This window comes from Manis javanica, chromosome 12 (assembly GCF_040802235.1).
Source record: "Manis javanica isolate MJ-LG chromosome 12, MJ_LKY, whole genome shotgun sequence".
Taxonomy (NCBI): domain Eukaryota; kingdom Metazoa; phylum Chordata; class Mammalia; order Pholidota; family Manidae; genus Manis; species Manis javanica.
In genome coordinates this window covers 108986878-109007329 of record NC_133167.1, presented here as the reverse complement: position 1 = coordinate 109007329, position 20452 = coordinate 108986878, and the positions used below count along the sequence as shown (strand labels likewise).

Here is a 20452-nt window from a genome sequence, read left to right as displayed (position 1 = left end):
GTGAATGTGTCAAAAAAATGAAAAATAAGATGTGGAATGTTGAAATCCCATTTTTATGAGTTAAGATGGGTAACACTTCCAAAGCTGAAATGTGTTGAGCATCTTATTCCTGCACAAAACCTCCCATTTGTTCCCCTCCTACACCCAGGCAGAATCGCGGGAGAAAACTGAATGTCCCCCACACACCAGCTGTCTTCCCACCCACCTCCTCCCCTTCCCAAATGCGGCTTCCCATTACATTATTCTAATATTGAAAAGCATATATTAGGAAAAATAGATGCTTGATTAGAAAAACTAACACAACTACAGAAGCTTAATTGGATGTATACAAATTCAGTTGCAAGTTGATAGACCCCAGGTCACTCTTCTTTCAAATGATGTTTTTTCCCCCCACTAAGTAAATGAGAGAAATAGAAGGTTACATTTTACAAAAACCCATGTCAAGAATGACTGCAAGGAAGTTGGTTAAAACAAACAGAGAAACAGTCCCAAAAGAGCGTTTCCTCCTCTATCTCAGGAGACAGGTTCTGAGGAGCATGGATTCTCCAGGGTCAGTTTTTAGAGAAAATATTTGGGAGGACACAAATAAATGCAGACGTTATTAATTTTCTTTATCTGAATGTTTAATTTTGCTTCTGTGTTTCATTCTTCTCATCAATGCTTGGACACAAAGCTACTTCCCATTCAGGTTTACTCTGGTTAGCACCAAGGAGTAAGACGTGAAATGGGCAATTAAAATGCTAAAAAATGATTGTAGAAAACACCCCAACTCACAGTGTGATTCAGAACAATGCCTTTTCAACATAATAAAATCAATGCCTCTTGTTGAAACTAAGAATAAACCCATAATCGACCATCTATCAGATTATGAATCCTCTATGAGTCATCATACCTATTATTCAGAAGTGATTACAGATTGCCATGTTCTAGCTACATTTAAAGAAAACAATAAAGAAGAAGAAAGAAATTGCCTGAGCATGTTGGAAAGTTTTTGGACAGACACACCCTTTGTAAGACATGCCTAGATTTAGCAACACAGATGCCTTTTTGATATTCAGCGACCCATCAACCTCAGGCAGCAAGAATATCAGAAACAATAATAAATTTACATGTTAAGTGCAAAGTCAGAAATGGAAATGAACTCTTGAGTCTCCTGTAGACTGATTTAAGAAGTCTGCAGATAAACAAATATTTGTATCTCTTTAACATTTGGATGAACATTGAGCGTTGATTTCACTATATATCAGGAAGTGAAATATTTGCTCAAAGCTTATTTTTTACATGGCTACAAGACTGATGATGTTTAACATAACATGCATATTTTTCACAAAAGGTCTAGGAGAGGGGAGACATTTCTCTGTCTCCAAAAGAAAAGATGATCTTACATATGAAACTGTAATTTTCATCCTAATTTAAATATTTAGTGTTCATTTCCAGCACCCATGGATCCTCTGACTTCAGTAAAGGTCTGTGTTTTTTTTTTCACAATCTGAAAACTCATTCTTTCACCTCTCTTCCTTGTATTACCTCAAACTAACCATCTATAACCAGAAGCGAGTGGACAAAATGCAATTTCACCTCTCCTCAGTGATATTTATGCTATATTCCTGTTATTTTATAGTAAAGAATGGTCAAATAGACAACAATACAAATACTTGCCTACATGACTTCAGATCTGGGAGAAAATGAAAGGCAACCCTGGGCACAGAGCGCGGCTCACCGCTTGTCCTAAAACCATGAAGTGGCACCCATGCTTCAGCCCCAAGGAATCTGGATTTTGCACTCTCACTGAGGAAAACAGAACTGTCAACTTTTTTTTTTAACTATGTAAAACAATTTTCTTTGACTATGTAAAAAAGACAGAGAGACACCGCATAGAAAAGGTGGGAGAAAGGAAGACAAAGGCGTCCCATGTCGAAGACGGCACAGGCACCTTAGCACAGAATGAGGGCCACAAGCCTTCAAGGAGAACGGCGGATCATCGACAAAGTGCAGAACTCCACTTTCGGGGGCACCTCCATGCCAGTGTGCAGATCTGGAGGGACAGAAGAAAAGGGCCACATGCCAGGGACTGAGCCAAACTGGTTCAGGAACTGACCATCCTTGAGCCTTGTGACTGTGGGCCAGGGAGTGGCACTTATGCCATCCTTGACAGCACTGCACCCATACTGCCTGGGAAGCAGGACTGATCCCAGGCCTCAGCACCCATCCCACCCACATGCACACATTTAAATCATGCATCTCCTCAACACATCCCATTCCCAGCATCCAAGCAGTACAGCTGAGGCTTGACGGAGTCTGAATCTAATTGTCAGTGTCATCTCCGCACCGTCACAACAGGGGGGCTACTAAACAGTCAACTAACCTCACAGTTTTTGCTTGTAAAGGTTTATTTTACATAATGATTGATTTTTACTTTTCTAACATTATCTGACATTACTTAACACCAAACACTGTGTGTGTGCACATACATACATATGTATTTATGTATACTCTCTCACACACGGATATATACACACACACACATACATACATAGGAGCTTGGAGCAACTTGTCACACAGAGGTTTTGGTCAGAAAATCAAAGAGAAAAAATCTTGGAAAATGAGTGGGTACAAAAGATAGCATAAACTATGACTTTGAGGAAATGTACTAAGAAATGCAAATATATCTACTCACAAGTTGGGGATTCCTTCTTAGGACAACTACTAACTAATCCTTGTTGAGTAATGATTTTTGAAGACTTTTCTAGGGCCTCTGTTCCTTTTAGGGAATCTACTATTTCTGTGTGTAGATTTCTAGTAAGTACACATTATTGACTTATGTTCAAAAGAGAAAATTTCAGCTACAGTGCTGGCCTGGGAATCCATTAACTCAGCCATTTGGAAAAAATGTTTTAGGACTTTTAATTGCCTAGTTCCACTCTCATTCCATTTCCAGGTAAGAGCCAGAGATTCATGTAAGAATATTGATTTCCACCTCATCTTCAGGAATGTCTTCCTTTGCAGTATCCATTATCTAATTCTGTCATGCTCATTATGGCAGCTGAATCATCCAACTATGGAGGTGATCGTGTCATCCTCCCCCGTCACCCCAAACCCACCCCTAAGCAATGCACATTAACAGCCAGACGGCCTGAGCTTTTCTGAGTAACTCAAATCAGCACGCATGTGTGTGTCACATATATACATACCGCACACATGCACATGCACGTATGTGGGCATATGCACATATACATGCATGGCAAAATAGTTCAATCTTTGTAACAGTATCAGCACTTGGAAAGAATGCTTCCTTGTGATGACGGTTTAAGGAAAGTTGTATATGGCAACATGACATGGGCATGTGTGTATGCACGTAAGCGTGTGTGTGTGTGTGTGTGTGTGTGTGTGTGTGTGTGTGCATACTGCCGGACCAAAAGACTGGCTCAGTACCTCTCAGCAGGCCTCACAATAGACTTTATTACTTTAATGAATTTACAGCGATCTACTCCTGTGGAATCAGAAACTGGACTTTGCAGTGCACAGAGAGAAGATCCATCTCTCAGGGGTAGACATGCATGCGGCAAGTTCACGGAACCAATATATACAATAAAAAATGCCAAATTCACAAATCACGATGCACAGGAACGAGGCTATTGCGTGACAGTCCTCTTTCCCTCCCACCGGGGGCCTCTCTGTGAAGCCCAAGTCACCGGGAGGTCGCCGGGTGGAACACAGCATCAGAACAAGAGCCGTAAGAAGGAAGACAAGCAACAGAGTCCGACAGAAGAACAGTAGGTGCCCCAGGAGCAGAGCTCCTCTCGTCAGACCACAGAGGTCCTTCTGACCTATTCATTCACTGGTAGTCCTGAGGACCGGAGGGAGTTTGTGAATGGACAGCAGAAACACGCACATGTGAACAAAGCTGCGCAGGTGATTTCACAGCTTCACAGAAGCCGAGGTCATCCATGACCCCCAATTTAAGATGACCCCCAAATTAGGAAATTCAGTGAAGAGAACCAGATCGCCCTGCAGGGGCCAGGCCGGTGAAGGGGCAGGGTCCTCGCCCACGGCAAGGAGGCCCCAGGGCTCTGGCCTGAGCACCGTCCTCCTGCGTAGCCTGCTAGACAAACCCTGCCGCTGGCCCTGCGTTACCTCTGGCACCCACAATGCCTGTAGTCTTCCATCAGATGCCCCAGTAGCCATGGGCACGTGGAGGCTGGGCTGCCCCCAGCTCTCTGTGGGGCTCTGCCCCTCTCGTTTCTGCCCCATATGGGACCGCCTTAAGGGTGCACTTCCAGAGAGTCATCACGTCTCTCCCAGGTCTCTGCTTTGGAGATTTCCTACTGACGTGAATGACCAGCAATGATTATTTTCAAGTGCCTTTCTAAAACCTTTGACAAGTGGTCGTGATGTACATATTGTCAAAAAGCCCTGCAAATAGCAAGCAAAAAGATACCCTGTCTGGAAGCTGAGCCTGCAGAAGAGCTGATGGAGGACCTGCCAGAGGGAAGGTGTGTCTTACCTGCGCTGCCCACCCAGGCTGCCTGAATATCAAGAGGAACGTCGTTCTAGAAGATCCCCGTTGGTTCAGCCTCCGTGATCGCTACAGATCCAGAACAGCGGGGAGTGTCGGCTAACGGACAGCTGACCCTCCGCCACCCTTCTCCTCAGTCGGCCCTGCCAGGCGGGCCGGTGGTGTTCCACGCTGTGATTCAGGTTGAGTTTGGATAACCACTCCGCCGGAGAGATAAATCAGTGCTGACATTCTAAATAAAGCTTTGGGCTTGAAGGGTAATAATCTAGCTGCTCTTTCTAAATCCAGATCCATGGATGTTAAAGGAAAGAAAATTCGGCTTGAGGGATGTGTCAGAAGCAAATGTCAAATACATTCGGCCAACAAGAAACACCCTTTCAGTTAGGAGCCCCACCCAGCCCCGGGGTTAAGCGCTCAGTGAGAGCAGGCGGGGAAGGCCTGCAGTGTGGCCAAGACCTGCTTTTTTCTGGTGAAAACCTAAGTGGTCTGGGAAACGGAGGCCATCGCCTCACATAAAAGTAAAGGCATAGTACATTAAGCAAATCAATTTTAGGTTTTTAGAGGTTTAATTTAATGGCCTGTATTGAGACCATGGTTTTTAAAGAGAAGGTTTGTGTATATTGTGGCTCATGGATTCTTTGTGTCTTTAAATCGTTTAAATGCTGTTTGAGAAACTCCTGTGTCGCAGGAGCTGTGAGGCAGAGAGAAAACCAAGTTCAAGTCATATAACTGGGACACTTATGGAGAGTTCTTCCTTCAGGTAATGAGGGACAGAGGCCTGCACTTCTGGGTGAAATGAAGTTGGAGTTGAAGGTAGATTGGTAGATTATTTTTGTCAAAGATACTTCTGAATATTTACTTCATGCCAAATGTCAAGTATTCCAATTTTACTTAGAGTCCATTACCGCCCTCAAGAATTTAAAGAAAAATAACCTGAAGAGATGGCATGCTAAGTGCCACCTAAGGGCTAAATTTGTAAGTGCAGCAAGAATCGGAATTCATTTACCCCTCTGCCCTCTGGCTGCAGCCACTCAGTGCCTCCATGCTGCTTTAAAGCCCAAAGGTCACCTGATGGTAAATGGGAGCACATATAAACAAAACTGCGGCAGTTTATCTAGCAGGCCAGAGAAGCTTCGGCCCCTCATGGGCGTCCCCGAGCATCGCTCTGCCTCAGGGATGGGCAGCAGAGTCACCCGGTCCCCTGCTTCCGCCCTTCCATCCGACCAAGCTCTCTACAGCCAGAGCCACCGTTCCCCTTCCTGCTACAGTGTCCCCTCAGGAAGGCCCTCCTGCCAGCCTGCTCCCGGCCATCTGCTAGTGGGTGACACGGCATTTAGCCCAGGAGCTCTGAACACCTGCTCCCAGAGCAGCAGGCACGAAAATGCCAGGTCCCTGCATCCCCAGGGCACCTGCCCTCTGTGCCCCACCCAGCAGACCCCACACCTTCTCATAAGCACCAATCCCACACCGCACTCTACGAATCTCCCCACCACACCTTTATTTCTTCTTCCAAACAGACACCATTATCAGCGTCTCTGTGTCCCCATCACTTAGCTCGAAACAAGACATAGGAGATGTCCTGTGAGACTTACTAACTGAGAGAAAGAATGAGACAATTGGGTGCCCATTTTGCATAAGCACTTTCACTCTGCTTATGTACAGTGTGTGTATATATATGTTTGCATATGTACATATGTAACAACGTAATATACACACATGTGAGTGTGTACCTGCATGTGTGTGCACAAATAAACTTAAGGATATGAGAGAATATATAACACAGAAGGTTTTATATGTATAATGAGTGGTTAAGAATTACAACTACAGTTTCTGGAAATAGGTAGACTTGTGTTTAATGTCTGCTTTCACTATTTATTAGCAATGAAATCTTGGCAAACTAAATTATTACAGGTCACTACCTTCTTTTCTGTATCTCATAATAGTAGGTAATTTTACTTCACATAAAGGAATATTGTGAAGATTTTACTTAAAAATGTATATAAGAGTTTATGCCATTCTAGGCACATCATCCATCCATTGATGCATTGATCCATCTACCCACCCACCCATCCATCCATCCATCCATCCATCCATCCATCCATCCATCCATCCATCCATCCATCCATCCACCCACCCACCCATCCATCCATCCATCCATCCATCCATCCATCCATCCATCCATCCATCCATCCATCCATCCATCCATTCATCCATCTTATATTTATCCACGGGGATACATCTTAGTAAGCAGAATACAATGTTAGAATAAATACAATGACTAACTGTAAGATAAAAAGAAACTTTTCAAAGTGAAGAACTCCTAAAAAGAGCATTTTGTAACCCAAGGGCATCTCTTAAACCATTTTGCGGGCAATTGTTTTTCTTTCTCCAACTAATGAACTGTTTTGTATGAAATACAGTTTCCTGCCACAAGCATATTTTTTACTACTTAGTAATGTCAAATTCATTCTCATTATACCAATTAGTATTTTTCATTTAAATAGATTCTGACACTCTCAGATTATTAAAGGTTTCATACATAAAATTTAAGGCCAATGTATTCAAAGACGGTGCCTTGGGAAGCAGAGATGAATGTTAAGTGTGTAAAATTAGTATTTTGTGACCAAAATAGTTGTCTACATTTATGCTTAGGTTTCCCTTTTCAACTGCCATGTTAGCCAGCACTTAAAAAAATATATTACAGAGAGTCGATTCCTGCTTCTTAACAGCTTTGTCATAGACAAGAATCCAAGTTAACCATCCTTCTCTCTCACAGCTATTATTGCAATTAAATATCTGTGCCAAAATAGGAATGATTTTCATTTTGATTTCTTCAAAAAGACCTGCCAACCAATGGATAAAGCTTTTGCCAACTGCTCAAAGAAAATATGGTTACCGATCCTTTTTCCTTCTACAGAAGGAAAAGCATTGATTCAAGTGAATACACATTGGACTCAGTAATTTAAATCAGAGTTGGTGCTTTCTATCCAAACACAAGTTGTATTATTCATAAAAATTCTATTTCACACAAAATACTAAGTTGTAAGGAATACAATCAGTGTGAAAGAAAACTTATTTCACCCACAAAACTATCTAAAAAGTCAACCTAAATTTATGGCAAATAATATAATCAAGACTAAAATGATTAGGAGCCAATATATAAACAAATTAACAAATAGTTTATGAACATTTGGAATGATATGTTCAGAACAAAAATAAAGGTGTGCATTAACAAAAGAAACATCATTAGAAAATAAATCAGAGTTCAGAGTGACTAAACTTCGGAGTTGAAGAGTTTTCACCATATACGCACTAACTTTGTTCTGTCACTAACATGAAGAAGCTATAAAATAAAGCAATTCCCTTTTAAAGAGTGAAAAAAATAAAGAGCCTCAGAACAACAGGTTCCTGGTGGCACGGTCTCTAGATCATCATGCCACCAAGCCGATTCGTCACAAAGTCAGATGACTGCCATGCTTTGTCGGGCATGTGGTGTCATGGAGAAAGATTTGTCAAATCTTGACACACTATGACAATTTTCCAACCTCATATGTGACTCTTTCCTTAAATCATAACTTTGATGACAAAAATTATTACTTTTTAGTAATTGAATTTTTGAAATAAAGTTGACAACTAGAAATACAGGAAGAAGTGTTATTTATAAACACAGTACTTCAATATTGGGTAAATATAATAATTTTGGTAGTGATCTATGTCATTATAAATTATGTATACTCCCAATATTACCTTTTATAAATTCACCAAAGAAAAGTACGTAAAACTATTTGATTTACCATGAGAGATAATGGGTAGTGATGGAACTAGTAGCGAATACCACAAAACAATCTATCAAGTTAGTAACTTCAATTTTATTATAATTACAGGTTAAAATATGTCGATTTCATTACCAATCTATAAACTTACTTGTTGAGACCCTGAAGGGCTCCATATTTAGAGTTAAGAGTATATACGAGTAATGTTGATGTGAAATTTATAAATACTTCCATTTGGTTTCCAGGGTTAAATTCAACAAGTGGATACATAAATTTGAATATTTTAATTTATTGTTTCTACATTCATTATGTAGCTTAATATCTCCATGTATAAATAATAATTTATGTAAAGAATACCTACTCCAAAGTACTGCCAGAAAACTATAAAATTCACTGCCCAGATGAAGACTGCTTCCAAGGTTATCACGTGTAGACAGATTTTTTTATAGTCTGGAAAGTCTTCCCCAAGTCAAACAAACAAATTGAAATTAAAATCTTAAACATGGATCTGGTAATACTAAGTAAATTCTAATTTTAATTGGGAAAAAAGTACTAGTTTGAGGACCAGAGAACTTATTTTTTTTTAAGCTGATTTAGTCTTTCATACGTAAATTAAATTTCCCTTAGAGGTTTTAGGTAAGACTTCAACATAGTATCATTTGGCCTATATTAACGATATGATGGAGAGACTCGCGGAAATACAAACTAATGGAAAAGAAAGAAATTTAAACTGTTGAAAGGATTCCATGTCCTGGTTCCAAAACTGGTTTTATCTGACCACTATCACTTCTGTTCCATTTTATGTTTGAATAGGTACATTTGCATATTTTATACACCACTCCTAATAAACCCTCACTTTTTCTTGTGGCGTTGCCTAGAAGTGTGGTTGCATCTAAATTCCCTCGAGGAACCGATCCTATTGATAAGTCAGTTGCTGCTTACAGTGAAAGCTTTACTCTCTTCTACATAAACCCTCTAGTCTTTATAATCTTCTGTGTATAGAGTATAATTAACTTTACTTATCCAGACAGTACAAATTCATTTTCTCAGGAGACTTGAAAGCTGGTTGAAAAGTATTTTAAAATACAGATACCGAATATTGTGTACAATTTTGGTTTTGCTAACAAGGTCCTTTTTTAATAGCTTTTTTGTTGTTTAAAATAAAGGTTTGTATTTACTTAGCTACATCAGACTATATTGCAATGTCATTACGTAAAATACGAATTCCAATAAAAAGCATTTCCACATTTGAACAGTTTTTTAAAAATACATTCAGAGTATGGTCCTATTTCCTTTTCTAGTCATTTTTCCAATAGTTTGTTAATAACTCATAAATATTTCTCCACTGATCTCATCAATCGTTTTATATTAAACCACCATGACAGTCACTGTACCATTTATAGCCCAGCATGACTCACCAGAACATTAGCCAATCACTTAGCATCAACAGGGCTTCCACATATTTACCTGAGGACATTCAGCAAAGCACGATATTCAAGAACCAACTTTGCAGGAAGGGGAAGAGAACTGCCAAAGTTTCTAAAATGTCAAAGCATTACCAACCTTCTGAGCAAATATCATCTATGTTGACTGGACAAGTCATGTTTCCTTCTAGTATAGATTTCCTTCATAATGTTAAGTGAAAAAGGAATTATGTGAAGTTAGGATACATGGGAAGCTGCACATAGAAGCGAATCTGAAAGCTAATTACACCCACTTATCTTACATTAGCCTGTTGCTCTCCAAAGATTAAATTATTATATGAGAGCCAGGAATATACTTAAAAGATGATGAACCTTTTCAGACCTTTGATTCTGGTTTGCATATGAAGACTGTGGCCGGGAAGACACTGGACTCCTAACAGGACACAATTCTGAGCATCATTCCACACAACATGCTTTATTTAAAGGATAAATTGGTCTGTTTATATATCTGCACCAAGAAGATATTCTTCCCTTAGATTTTCTGAGAATTGCCTAGTAACTAAGTTCGATTGTGCAAAAGCAAATGTAGGTTTTATTTCTCCAGAAAGAACGATCTTTGCCGAAGGACACTGAACACTCCAAATAAGAACATAAGCATCAGTGACTCACCCGGGCGGCCTCCTAGGTGGACGGGGTGCGCAGCAGACAGGGACTGGCTGGTACCCCTACCTACAGTCTTTTTTTAATTCACAGCCTGCAGAATTTATGTTAAAAATCATAGCCTTTGTATTACACATGAAAGAAAATTTAAATTATGTATGTGAGGCAAAACTAAAACAGAAACACCTTAGCATTTACACTTAAAGTATTACCAGTGCAGCTTCTTAAACTGAATGTCTGAAGTGATCATCCGCAGCACTTGCGCTATCAGACTGTTTGTCTTCTTAAATATGCCCCAAAGCGGTTTGATGACAGCAAGACTCTGAAGAGCATCTAGTCCAAGTTCTTAGACATCATAAGCCCAACGCTTTGCAATGACCAATGAGCAAAACTAAAACAATTTTCTCCATTAGAAGTTTCAACCGCGATAACAAAAAATCATCTAATGGAATCCCCTTTGCTTAAACACTGTCAGTGTTACTGTCCAATAGGAATTTTAAGGAGCCATTTCTGCATTAAAAAAATGAATTCTTCACAGAGAAAGAGTGCTGTTAACTAGTAGTCAAAATCCGCAAAACTTCTCTGCGACACATCAGTAGAAAAACCCCTTTTCCAATCAAGAAGAGTTCTACCGACACAATAAAATTGTGAACACATGTTTTGGGCTAGAAAGTTTGGAATTTATAGCAAATAGTGTTGTGTATTATCACTATATTACACAGCAGTCAAACGTTTACCATTAAACCGCCTCTGAAATAGCAGTTTAGGTGTTCATTAAAACCCTCAATCTAGAGCGGCAAGCGTGAGGTGACACGGACAGCGAGTGTGCACAGAGCACAGCGAACGCCCTACCTTCATACAGGGCCTTAAAGCCTTGGGCACTCACGGCGAAGTCGGTCGTGAGCCACAGAGTCAGGATGGATCCTGCGCTGACGATCGGCGAGGGCAGCTGGAATCCTGATAACCTGGATTCCGAAAGAGACAGGAATGTAGTTAAAAAGCATGAATTTGTCACTGAAGCTTATTTGATGAGTACACTTCAATTCCTCAGTCACCATGGTGCATTTATTGGAGGTATGCCATGAAACAGTTACATGATCCATACACAATTACATGTCAGGTCATTGAAATTAAACACATTCTACTTGCACAGTTTGTTTGTTTAAGCAATTTTGGAGAAGGAACCACGATACACCATTTCCTCAAAGAGAGCCCACAGACCTGAACACAATGAACGGTCACCTCAAGCACGCAACACCAAACAATAGGGTTTTGCATGTGTTTCTGAATTTGTTATCTTCCTCCTAAACTATCACACAGCGGGTGGTCACATCTCACAGCTAATGTGCTTATTCTCAATAGTTCCTCCAAAGAAGTTGCAGTGTTTTTTAGGAAAGAGAATACATTCTAGTCCCAGCATGATAAGTAAAATCAATGACTCCTTTAGCAGAGGTCAAATGAATTGATTTTAATGTCTGGTTTTCAACACAAATCTTCTGGAATCTAAGGCGTTCTTCACCTATCACTAGATTGGGAAATACTCAGAAAGTTTAATGATGAGGAGATCAGAACTCTGAATGAGTGGATTAGTATAAAATATGCATAACACTGGACAAAAGAATGTTCTTCAAAAGATCAAAGAGACACTTCATCAATGTATTATTTGCTAATAAATTCATTTGTTGACAGAGATGTGGCTGAGTGTTGTCTGAACAAAACAGTCCGATGCCAGAAGGAATCAACCTGACTGTTCTTCCCCCCAAGGAGAGGTCCTGGCTCGCCAGTGAGTTAGGGCACTAAGTGCCTCATCAGAGCTGCTGCCTGCTTGGGAATCAAACCAGAAGCTCAACAGAAAAATGAACAGGGTAGCCATCAATCCTCGAAGGGCACACTGCTAAATAACCCAGGGACAGAAGAGCAAGTCTCAAGGGAAATGAAAAAAAACTTCGAACTAAACGAAAATAAAAATCCAAAATATCAAAATTTGGAGGACCCACCTAAGCATGAGAGGGAAAATAAGGGTACTAAAAATATACAAATCCTCGTATCAATCGTCTATGCTCCTGTCTCAAGAACAGAGAAAAGCAAGAGTAAAATAAACTAAACAGAAGGCAAGAAAAAGAGGTAAGTGCACAAGGCAGTGGCATTTAAAACAGAAAAATAAGAGGGCAAAACAGTAAGACAGAGAGCTAATTCTTTGCACAGATTGACAAAATTAACAAACATCTATCAAGATCCACCAAAAAAACAAGGGCAGTGGGAGAAGTTACAAATACCTAATATCAGGAAGGAAACAGCATCATCACTAGAATCCCCAGAGGCATCAGAAATATAAGGAAATACTACAGAAACTACACACGTAAACTTGACAATTTAAGGAAACTTCTTAAAAAAAAAAAAACAACTACCCAAACTCACTCAATATGAAACAGAAATTGTGAATAACTCTATAATTAGTGAAACTCTCCCCAAAGAAACCTCCAGGCCTGTGTGGGGTTTACAGAATTCTACTACCACAGATTGAATGTCTGAGTCCCTCCAAAATTCATATGTTGAAACCTAACCCTCCATGTGATGGCATTTGGAGGGGGGATATTTGGGGGATGATCAGGCTGGAGCACGGATGAGTGGGATTGGTGCCCTTCTGAAGGGGACCCCAGAGAGCTCCCCGGCCTCCTCTGACGCAAGGAGGCATGGACGCGTCCATAAGCCAGGAATCAGGCCACCACCAGACACGGATTCAGCTGGCACCTTGATCTTGGGCTTCCCTGTCTCAACAAGTGTGAGACGTATATGGGTGTTGTTCATAAGCATCCCGATCTGTGGTATTCTGTTACATGCACTAAGACAGCTAAGACCCAAAGGCATTAAGACATCACTAAACATTTAAAGAATTAACACCAATTTTATACAATCTTTTCCAGAAAATAACAGATGTAGTTTATAGCATTAATATTACTTTGTGCTATGGACCGAATCATTGGCCACCCAAATTCCTATGTTGAGCCCTAACTCCCAATGTAACTGTACTTGGGGATAGGGCTTTTAGGAGGTAATGAGGATGAAATAAGGTTGTAAATGTGGGGCGCTAACCTGATAGAGCTGGGAATTCTAAGAACCCCCCTTCCCCCACATGCATGCACTGAGTAAAGGCCACATGAGCACATGGAGATGGGGCAGGTGTTTGCAGGCCAGGGAGGGAGTCCTCACCTGAACTTGACCGTGCTGCACTCTGATCTTGGTTATCCAGCCCCCAGAACTGTGAGGAAAGAAACTTCTGCTGTTTAAGCCACCCCGTCTGTGGTATTATTTTGTGTCAGACCAAGCTAACAGACCCTGGTAGCAAAACCAGTCAAAGGCAACACAAAAAAGAAAACAACAGACCAGTATTCTTCATAAATGTGGACGCAAAAATCCTTAACAAAGTAAGAGATAATAGAAGAAAGCAACACATAACACGAATTATTCAACACGACCAGTGGTGTTTATTCCAGGGATGTAAAGATGGTTCAACATTTGAAAAGTCTGTCAATTTAATTTGCCATAATAACAGGCTAAAGAATGGAATCACAAGATCATAATAATCTATGTAGAAAAAGCCATTTGACAGATTTAAACATCCAATCTTAAAGAAACCTCCCTAATATATAAATGGAGGAAAATTTGCCCAACCTGACAGTGAGTATGTACCAAACATTTAACAGCTAACATTATATTTAATGGAAAAAGACTGAATGCTTCTCCCTAAGAGAGAGAACAAGGCAAAATGTCTGTTCTTTCCACTTTCATTCAGCATTGTGCTGGACGATGTAGGCAGGGCAACACACCACCAGGAAATACGGACGTACAGATCGGGAAGGAAGAGCACGAGCAGCCCTATTTGCAGATGACACAGTCATCTACACAGACTATGTCAAAGAGTCTATAAGGAAAGTCCTAGTGATCCTTGAAATGACCATGTGCACAGGACAGAAAAAGACCATTATGACATCTAATTGTATTTCTACATGTTAGAGTGAACACATGGCCACTGAAATTAAAAATTACAATATCATTTACATTCATTTGAAAAAATGCTTAGATGTAACAAAACAGGTACGAAACTGTATCCCGACAAGTATAAAATGCTGAAGAGAGAAATCATTTAAAAAATGGGGAAATCTACCATGCTGATAGATTGGAAGATTTAACACTGCAAAGATATGAATTATCCCCAGGTCTATATGCAGGTTAAAACAATTTCTTTCAAAATCCCAGCAAAAATTTTTTGTATAGACAAGATTCTTCTATATTCTATATGGAAATAGCCCCAACCAAAAGAAAAAAAAGAAAGAAGAGCTTAAACAATTTGGAAAAGAATACAATAGGAAGAATCAGTCCATACCTTTGTGCAAGGCTATTTAATAGGTACAGTATCTTGATTACTATCACGACCCTGCGGTAATATGGGCAGGAGACAGACCCAGACAACACTGGACCAGAACAGAACCCAGACACAGACCCGTGTAGGTACATCCAGCCAGCTTTTGACATGATGCTAACACAAATCAATGGAGCAAAGCAGCTTTTCAACAAATGGATGTCCACAGACAAAAATAACACAACAAGGAGTCTATCCAGATCTAACCACCACACATAATGATGAATATGAACCCCAGGCGTGAATGTAAAATACAAAACCATACAAATTAGCACAAAACACAGGGGAAATTCTTTAGGATCCAGAACAGCCAAAGAGCTTCTATACTGGACACCAAAAACATAATCCATAGAGGGAAGAACTGGTACAACAGACTTCCTAAAAAATAGAGGCTTCTGCCGCCCTGCAAGAGACCCTGCCAGGTGGATGAAAAGACAAGTGGTAAACTGGGAGAAAATACTCACAAACCACAATGCTGACAAAGTACAAGTGTCTAGAAAATACAAAGAGCTTTAAAGACTCAACAGATAAAGAACAAATGATCCAATTAGAAAACAGGCAAAAGACGTGATGAGTCATGTCATCTAAAAGGAGATACAGATGGCAAGTAAGCACACAAAAAAGATTTTCAACATCATCAGTCTTTGGGGGAATGCGAATTAAAGCCACCGAGATCTATTACTCCATACCTACTCAACACGGCTAGAATGAAAAAAGAAAAACAGTGTCGATACCATAAGCTGGCTAGAACGTGGAGAAAATGGATTGCTCATATATTGTTAGTGGGCACAGCCACCCTGGAAAACAGTTTGACAGTTTCTTAAAAAAAGTAAACAGGCAACTACCATAGGAGAAAATAATCAATCCCCTGGGCATCTACCCAGAGAGACACAGGCGTCTGTTGGCACAGACCTGTACGTGAGCGTCTACAGAAGCTTTCATCTTCATGATCAAAAACCAAAATAACCCCTACGCTAGGCAAGAGGTGAATGGCTCACCAGCGTGTGTTACTACCCGGCCACCAAGAGAAATAACTATTGGCGAGAGCGCCAGGATGGATCTCCAGGGAATGATGCAGAGTGGGGAAAAGTTAACCCTAAAAGGTTACGTACTGCACGGTCCCCTTTTTAAACATTCTTGAAATGGCAAGATTATTAAAAAGGAAAACAGATGTTTCGTGGCCAGGAGTGAAGCAGCGGTAGGGGGCAGGCGAGACGTGGGTATGGCAATAAAGAAATGTGAGGCACTCTTACCATGCTGGGAAGCGGGCTGTGTCTGCTCCGTTTCAAAGGCAATACTCCGGCGGCATTACTGTAAGATGCTACCCTTGGTGGGAGCAGGGTAAGGAGTGTCCAGGGCCTCTCTGTGTTATTTCCTACAACTGCGTGTATGCCCATAATTATCTCAAATGTAAAAGTTCCATCAAACAATAGGTCACAGGGTATGGGACTGAAAAGCACTCAGGAGAACATTAAGAGAAATTAAAATAATCGTAGTAGCAGAAACCCCTGAAAAACACAGTAATAAAACATTCTCATTAGGCTTTAAAAATAAATTTATCGGAAATTGTTGAGGATTATTTCTTTAAATATTAGTCCATTTTGAAGTTTTAAATATTTATTAGCATAAATTTGGATATTAAATAGTGTGACAGCACTTCAGACACAAATTTAAGCTTTAGTTAATGAGCTTCATAAATAATTGTGAATGTGAGAGGACACAGTCCTTCTCTATTAGCTCAGGAAAAAGTGACCCCATGCTAAGAGCTTTAAAAACAATGTCACATGACTACACTATGGATTCCTGGAGAAGTTCACATGCACGATTGCAGATAAAATGTCTAAGGGTGATCTGCTTCCGACAGAAATGGGCAGGACTCCGCCATATCTGAGCTGAAGAAAGGGGTCCAATGTTAGCTGAGGATGCGGTGGCCTGGTTCATCACAAAGGACATTCTGCAGCTGCATTTGTGGTTGCGGCCACGACTGTGCCACGCAGCGGAGAGCGAGGACCCTCTTAAGAACGGTCAGCGAGACTCAGCGTGCCTTCGTGTGCCTTACGGGTAAGCACCAGCCTTGGCCAGTGGTCTCTGAGGAACGCCTGCCCTTAGGGATCAGAGGCTTCACACCCGGTAAGTCCCAGAGGGGCTCAAGTTCCTTATGTGAGACAAAAGAAAACCGAGAGCCAAATATCTGGCCTTTTCCAAGCAACGCTGTCACTTTGTAGTCACTTGACTCCAGATTCCACCCAACTGCATCCCTCCAGCTCCCACCTTGCTGCCTTCGGTGTATCCTTGTATCTTTGCAACCCGTTCTATTTCCAGCTACAGCAAACGCAGGGGTAATAAAGAAGCCATGCAAACCTGAAAGACAGAGCGTGAGTGAGCCTGCCCCTCCCCTCTTCTCTCAAGCCCTGTCGCCTGCCAACATACGGGCGTTTCACCTGCTTCTTCATACACTCTGACTCCCGGTATTGGCACTTCAGGGGACTATGGTGATAACAGATTTAAACCATTTTGAGACAGAATAAAAATCAAGCCTCAAATGCATGCCTGCTTATGGCACATCTCCTGCCATAATTTCACCTACTAACACGAAGCAGGCAGCCCCACCAGAGCTGGGTCAACATGGGCAGCAGCTGGCCCTGAGGTCTGGGTTGTAAAGGGCCCATGGGACCCCAAGGCTGAGTACCCTCCGCCATGGCTGCCCCTGCAGAAAACAGTCCTGTTCTCCTTACTCAAAGCATTTGCTGTCCACCAGACACCCTAGTTGAGTCATTTGTGGGGGGAAGAAGAGAAGGGCTAGAAACAAGAATGGGTATGAGGACAGCGATAAGAAATCTGTTTCATTCTCAGCAAAAAGTGCAGCGAATACCAGTCCAAACATGCCTCGCTCCATCTGCCTTTTTTGAGGCGTGTGCCTGTTGTCCTACAGAATCTCATCCACTCTGTTTTCTGCTAGGGAAAAGCAATCCCCCTCTCTCACATCTGTGATCCGGGTAAACACCAGCAGGCCTGTCAAAGACGAGTGGCTGTCAGGTAGAGCAGGGGCGAGGGGTGCCGACAGCCATGTGTTCTCAGCGCCGGTTCACTTGGCAGAAACATGAATTTCAGAATTGAACAACTTTATTCTTTTTCCACCTCTCAAGAAATTACTACAATGACTTGCACTTGGAAATAGATCCCAGAGCGTCTGCCCTCGACTGTCACTCAACACACGGCATCGCTGATGCCAACGGGAAAATCTGGAATACTGGATGTGTTGATGCTGAGGACAAAACTTAGCAAATTCAGTGAAAAGCTGAGCAGAAACAGAAGACTGGTGTGAGTGCAGTTCATCTCAGAAACTAATGAGGAAGTTAAAAGTCCATCAGTTTCAGGTACGCGCTGCACAATCTATAGTGTTTGTGGGCTTAAAATGTCAAATATCTTGGAAACTACAGTGGTTAAAATGTCACGTGAATGTTTTAAGTAAATTGTGAAAAAAATTACTAAGGCAAGCCCTTTTCCAGTGAACATAACTGCTTTAAAGGAAATCTTTCTAAAGTGAAATGTTGCCAAACTAATGTTAATATACCAAAATTGATGGCATCACATTCCACACTACATGCCAACATGGATACCCTCACGATGCAGTCTGTAACAGGGGTGGTCTAACAATAGCAGATCCGAATCATTCTCTAAAAGTTCGCAATGACCTTGGAGATTGATTCATCCAACGGTTTACTACTACATGAATTCCTCAAAAAGAGTCTTGGTCAACCACTGCCCGAGGCTTGTATGAATGCAGCGTGGGCTGAGCATGAAGATCTCACAAAGCAGTTAGTTACACTATTAACTAATAGCTTAGCTTTTTAGGGATCCACGTCTGTTGTGTTTAAGTATTGGCCCATTAATATTACTTGGATCATTTCCATGCCATGGAATAAAATATGAGACTTAATATTTTTCAAAACTCTATTTTGTGGCTCTTATTATTATTTTATGATTCCATGTCTCTCTAGTTGCTTTCAGTCTGAAGAAATTTAGTTAAAAGAACAATATTGAGGAATCAGAATCAAATTTTCATTCATTCCAAATATTTACTGGACATAAAGGACTAAAAAGTGCATTAATGATTAACACATTTTATGCATTCAAGAAGCTTACAGTCTAAAGTGGAAGACAGAGAAAAAAATAGGAATATTCTAGAAGTACGTACATAGGGACTATCCACACAGAAGCTGGCAGTCACCCTCAGGTTTCGTGATGGGGCCAGTAGGGGGACATGGTGCCACCCCGTGCTCTTGACAAACACTGTTTCGACCATATATGACACCCACGATACTCCTCCACATCTGCCTTCCTTCTTAGTGTTTCAGAAAAAATAATTCAGGAGTAACACCTAGGGATAAAAATCTCAGCTCACAGGGGCAGTAACAGACCCAATTTAAAAAGTATCTATAAAAATCTAAACAGAGAAATGTGTTTTCCAAATCATGAGAAGATGATGCATTTACACTATGAGGTGTGAAAACTGCCTATAAATGAAAGAACTACTTCTTAGTAGGAATAACAATCCCATGGTCACTACAGATGCGGCACAAAGACAGAGGCCCATGCATGTCGGCTCATCCTTGTGTCGAATGCCAAGAAAACAATGTCCTGTCTGTGACCACGGAGGCATGATCTCTCTGGCTACTGCACACACGGGATAAAATTACCAACGGGTAAAATACTGTGCACTGATCTCATCCCACTTCCTTCCCCCCATTTTTTTTCTCTGTGGACCTTCCATGCTCAGAGAGCAGTTACCCCTGCAAACAGTGAGCAAAGATTTGAGTTCATGGCTTTCGAGTTCAAAACTGACTCGTGAAACTCAGAGCACCAGCGGCTGCATGTATTTATTTATATTCTCAGGGCTTAAGTTTCATTCCACAAACAGTAAATGTGGATGACAACAGGATAATCTCCCCTTGCTTGGGGACCTGGTCCCTGGTCTCTGGATGAGGATAAGTTGGACAGCAAAAAGTGATCTTGGACGTCGGTGTGCCCCTGGGAGAATGGCAGCAGACAGAGACCCAGTGAGCTTGGACCCTGGTGGCGGGCGCAGTGTGGGAGGCGGCCGCCCTCGGGAGGAGCCCCCTCATGCCCGTATGAAGCCTCCATCCTAATTTTGGTCTTTGAAAACAGCACCTATTCCATGAATTTATTTTTCTGTTCTGTTCAGTGTATCACTCATTTCTAACAGTTAATATGAAAGACATGAATTTACTTAAAGTATCAACATCAGCTATATAGATCTTTATCATAATTTATAGACAAATTTATATAATTTATATAAACATACATGTTTAAGCTGTTGTATAATTCTGTTGCTAAAAAAAGTAATGGATTTTAAATTCAAGGACCTTCATTTCATTTAACCTCTCCTGGGTAAAGACTGAGTTAATACCTTATATGTTTTTTAAAGTTAGATTTTTCAAAACAGTCTGGCATGTTTGATTTATCATATGATTTGCCCTGAATGGGCCCAGCAGGAAAGATATTTGAAGTAGCTATTATACTGGAAGTCCTCACTGCTACTGTCATTAAGAAATTAAAGCTGTAAGTATTGCTTTTATATGTGTATGTATATATATATATATATATATATATGCATAATTTGAAGGGTGGATGTGGT

At 40.9% G+C, this 20452-nt stretch overlaps 1 protein-coding gene across 4 annotated transcripts in view; it reads right to left on the bottom strand.

Annotated features, from left to right (window-relative positions):
* Window positions 1-20452, bottom strand: part of CSMD1 (CUB and Sushi multiple domains 1) — a 1487013-nt gene that overhangs the window by 994982 nt on the left and 471579 nt on the right. For all 4 annotated transcript variants that reach the window (XM_073219228.1, XM_073219229.1, XM_073219231.1 and 1 more), the window contains exon 3: window positions 11226-11338. In XM_073219228.1, coding sequence (XP_073075329.1) covers window positions 11226-11338 — 113 coding nt within the window. The remainder of the gene's footprint in view (window positions 1-11225; window positions 11339-20452) is intronic.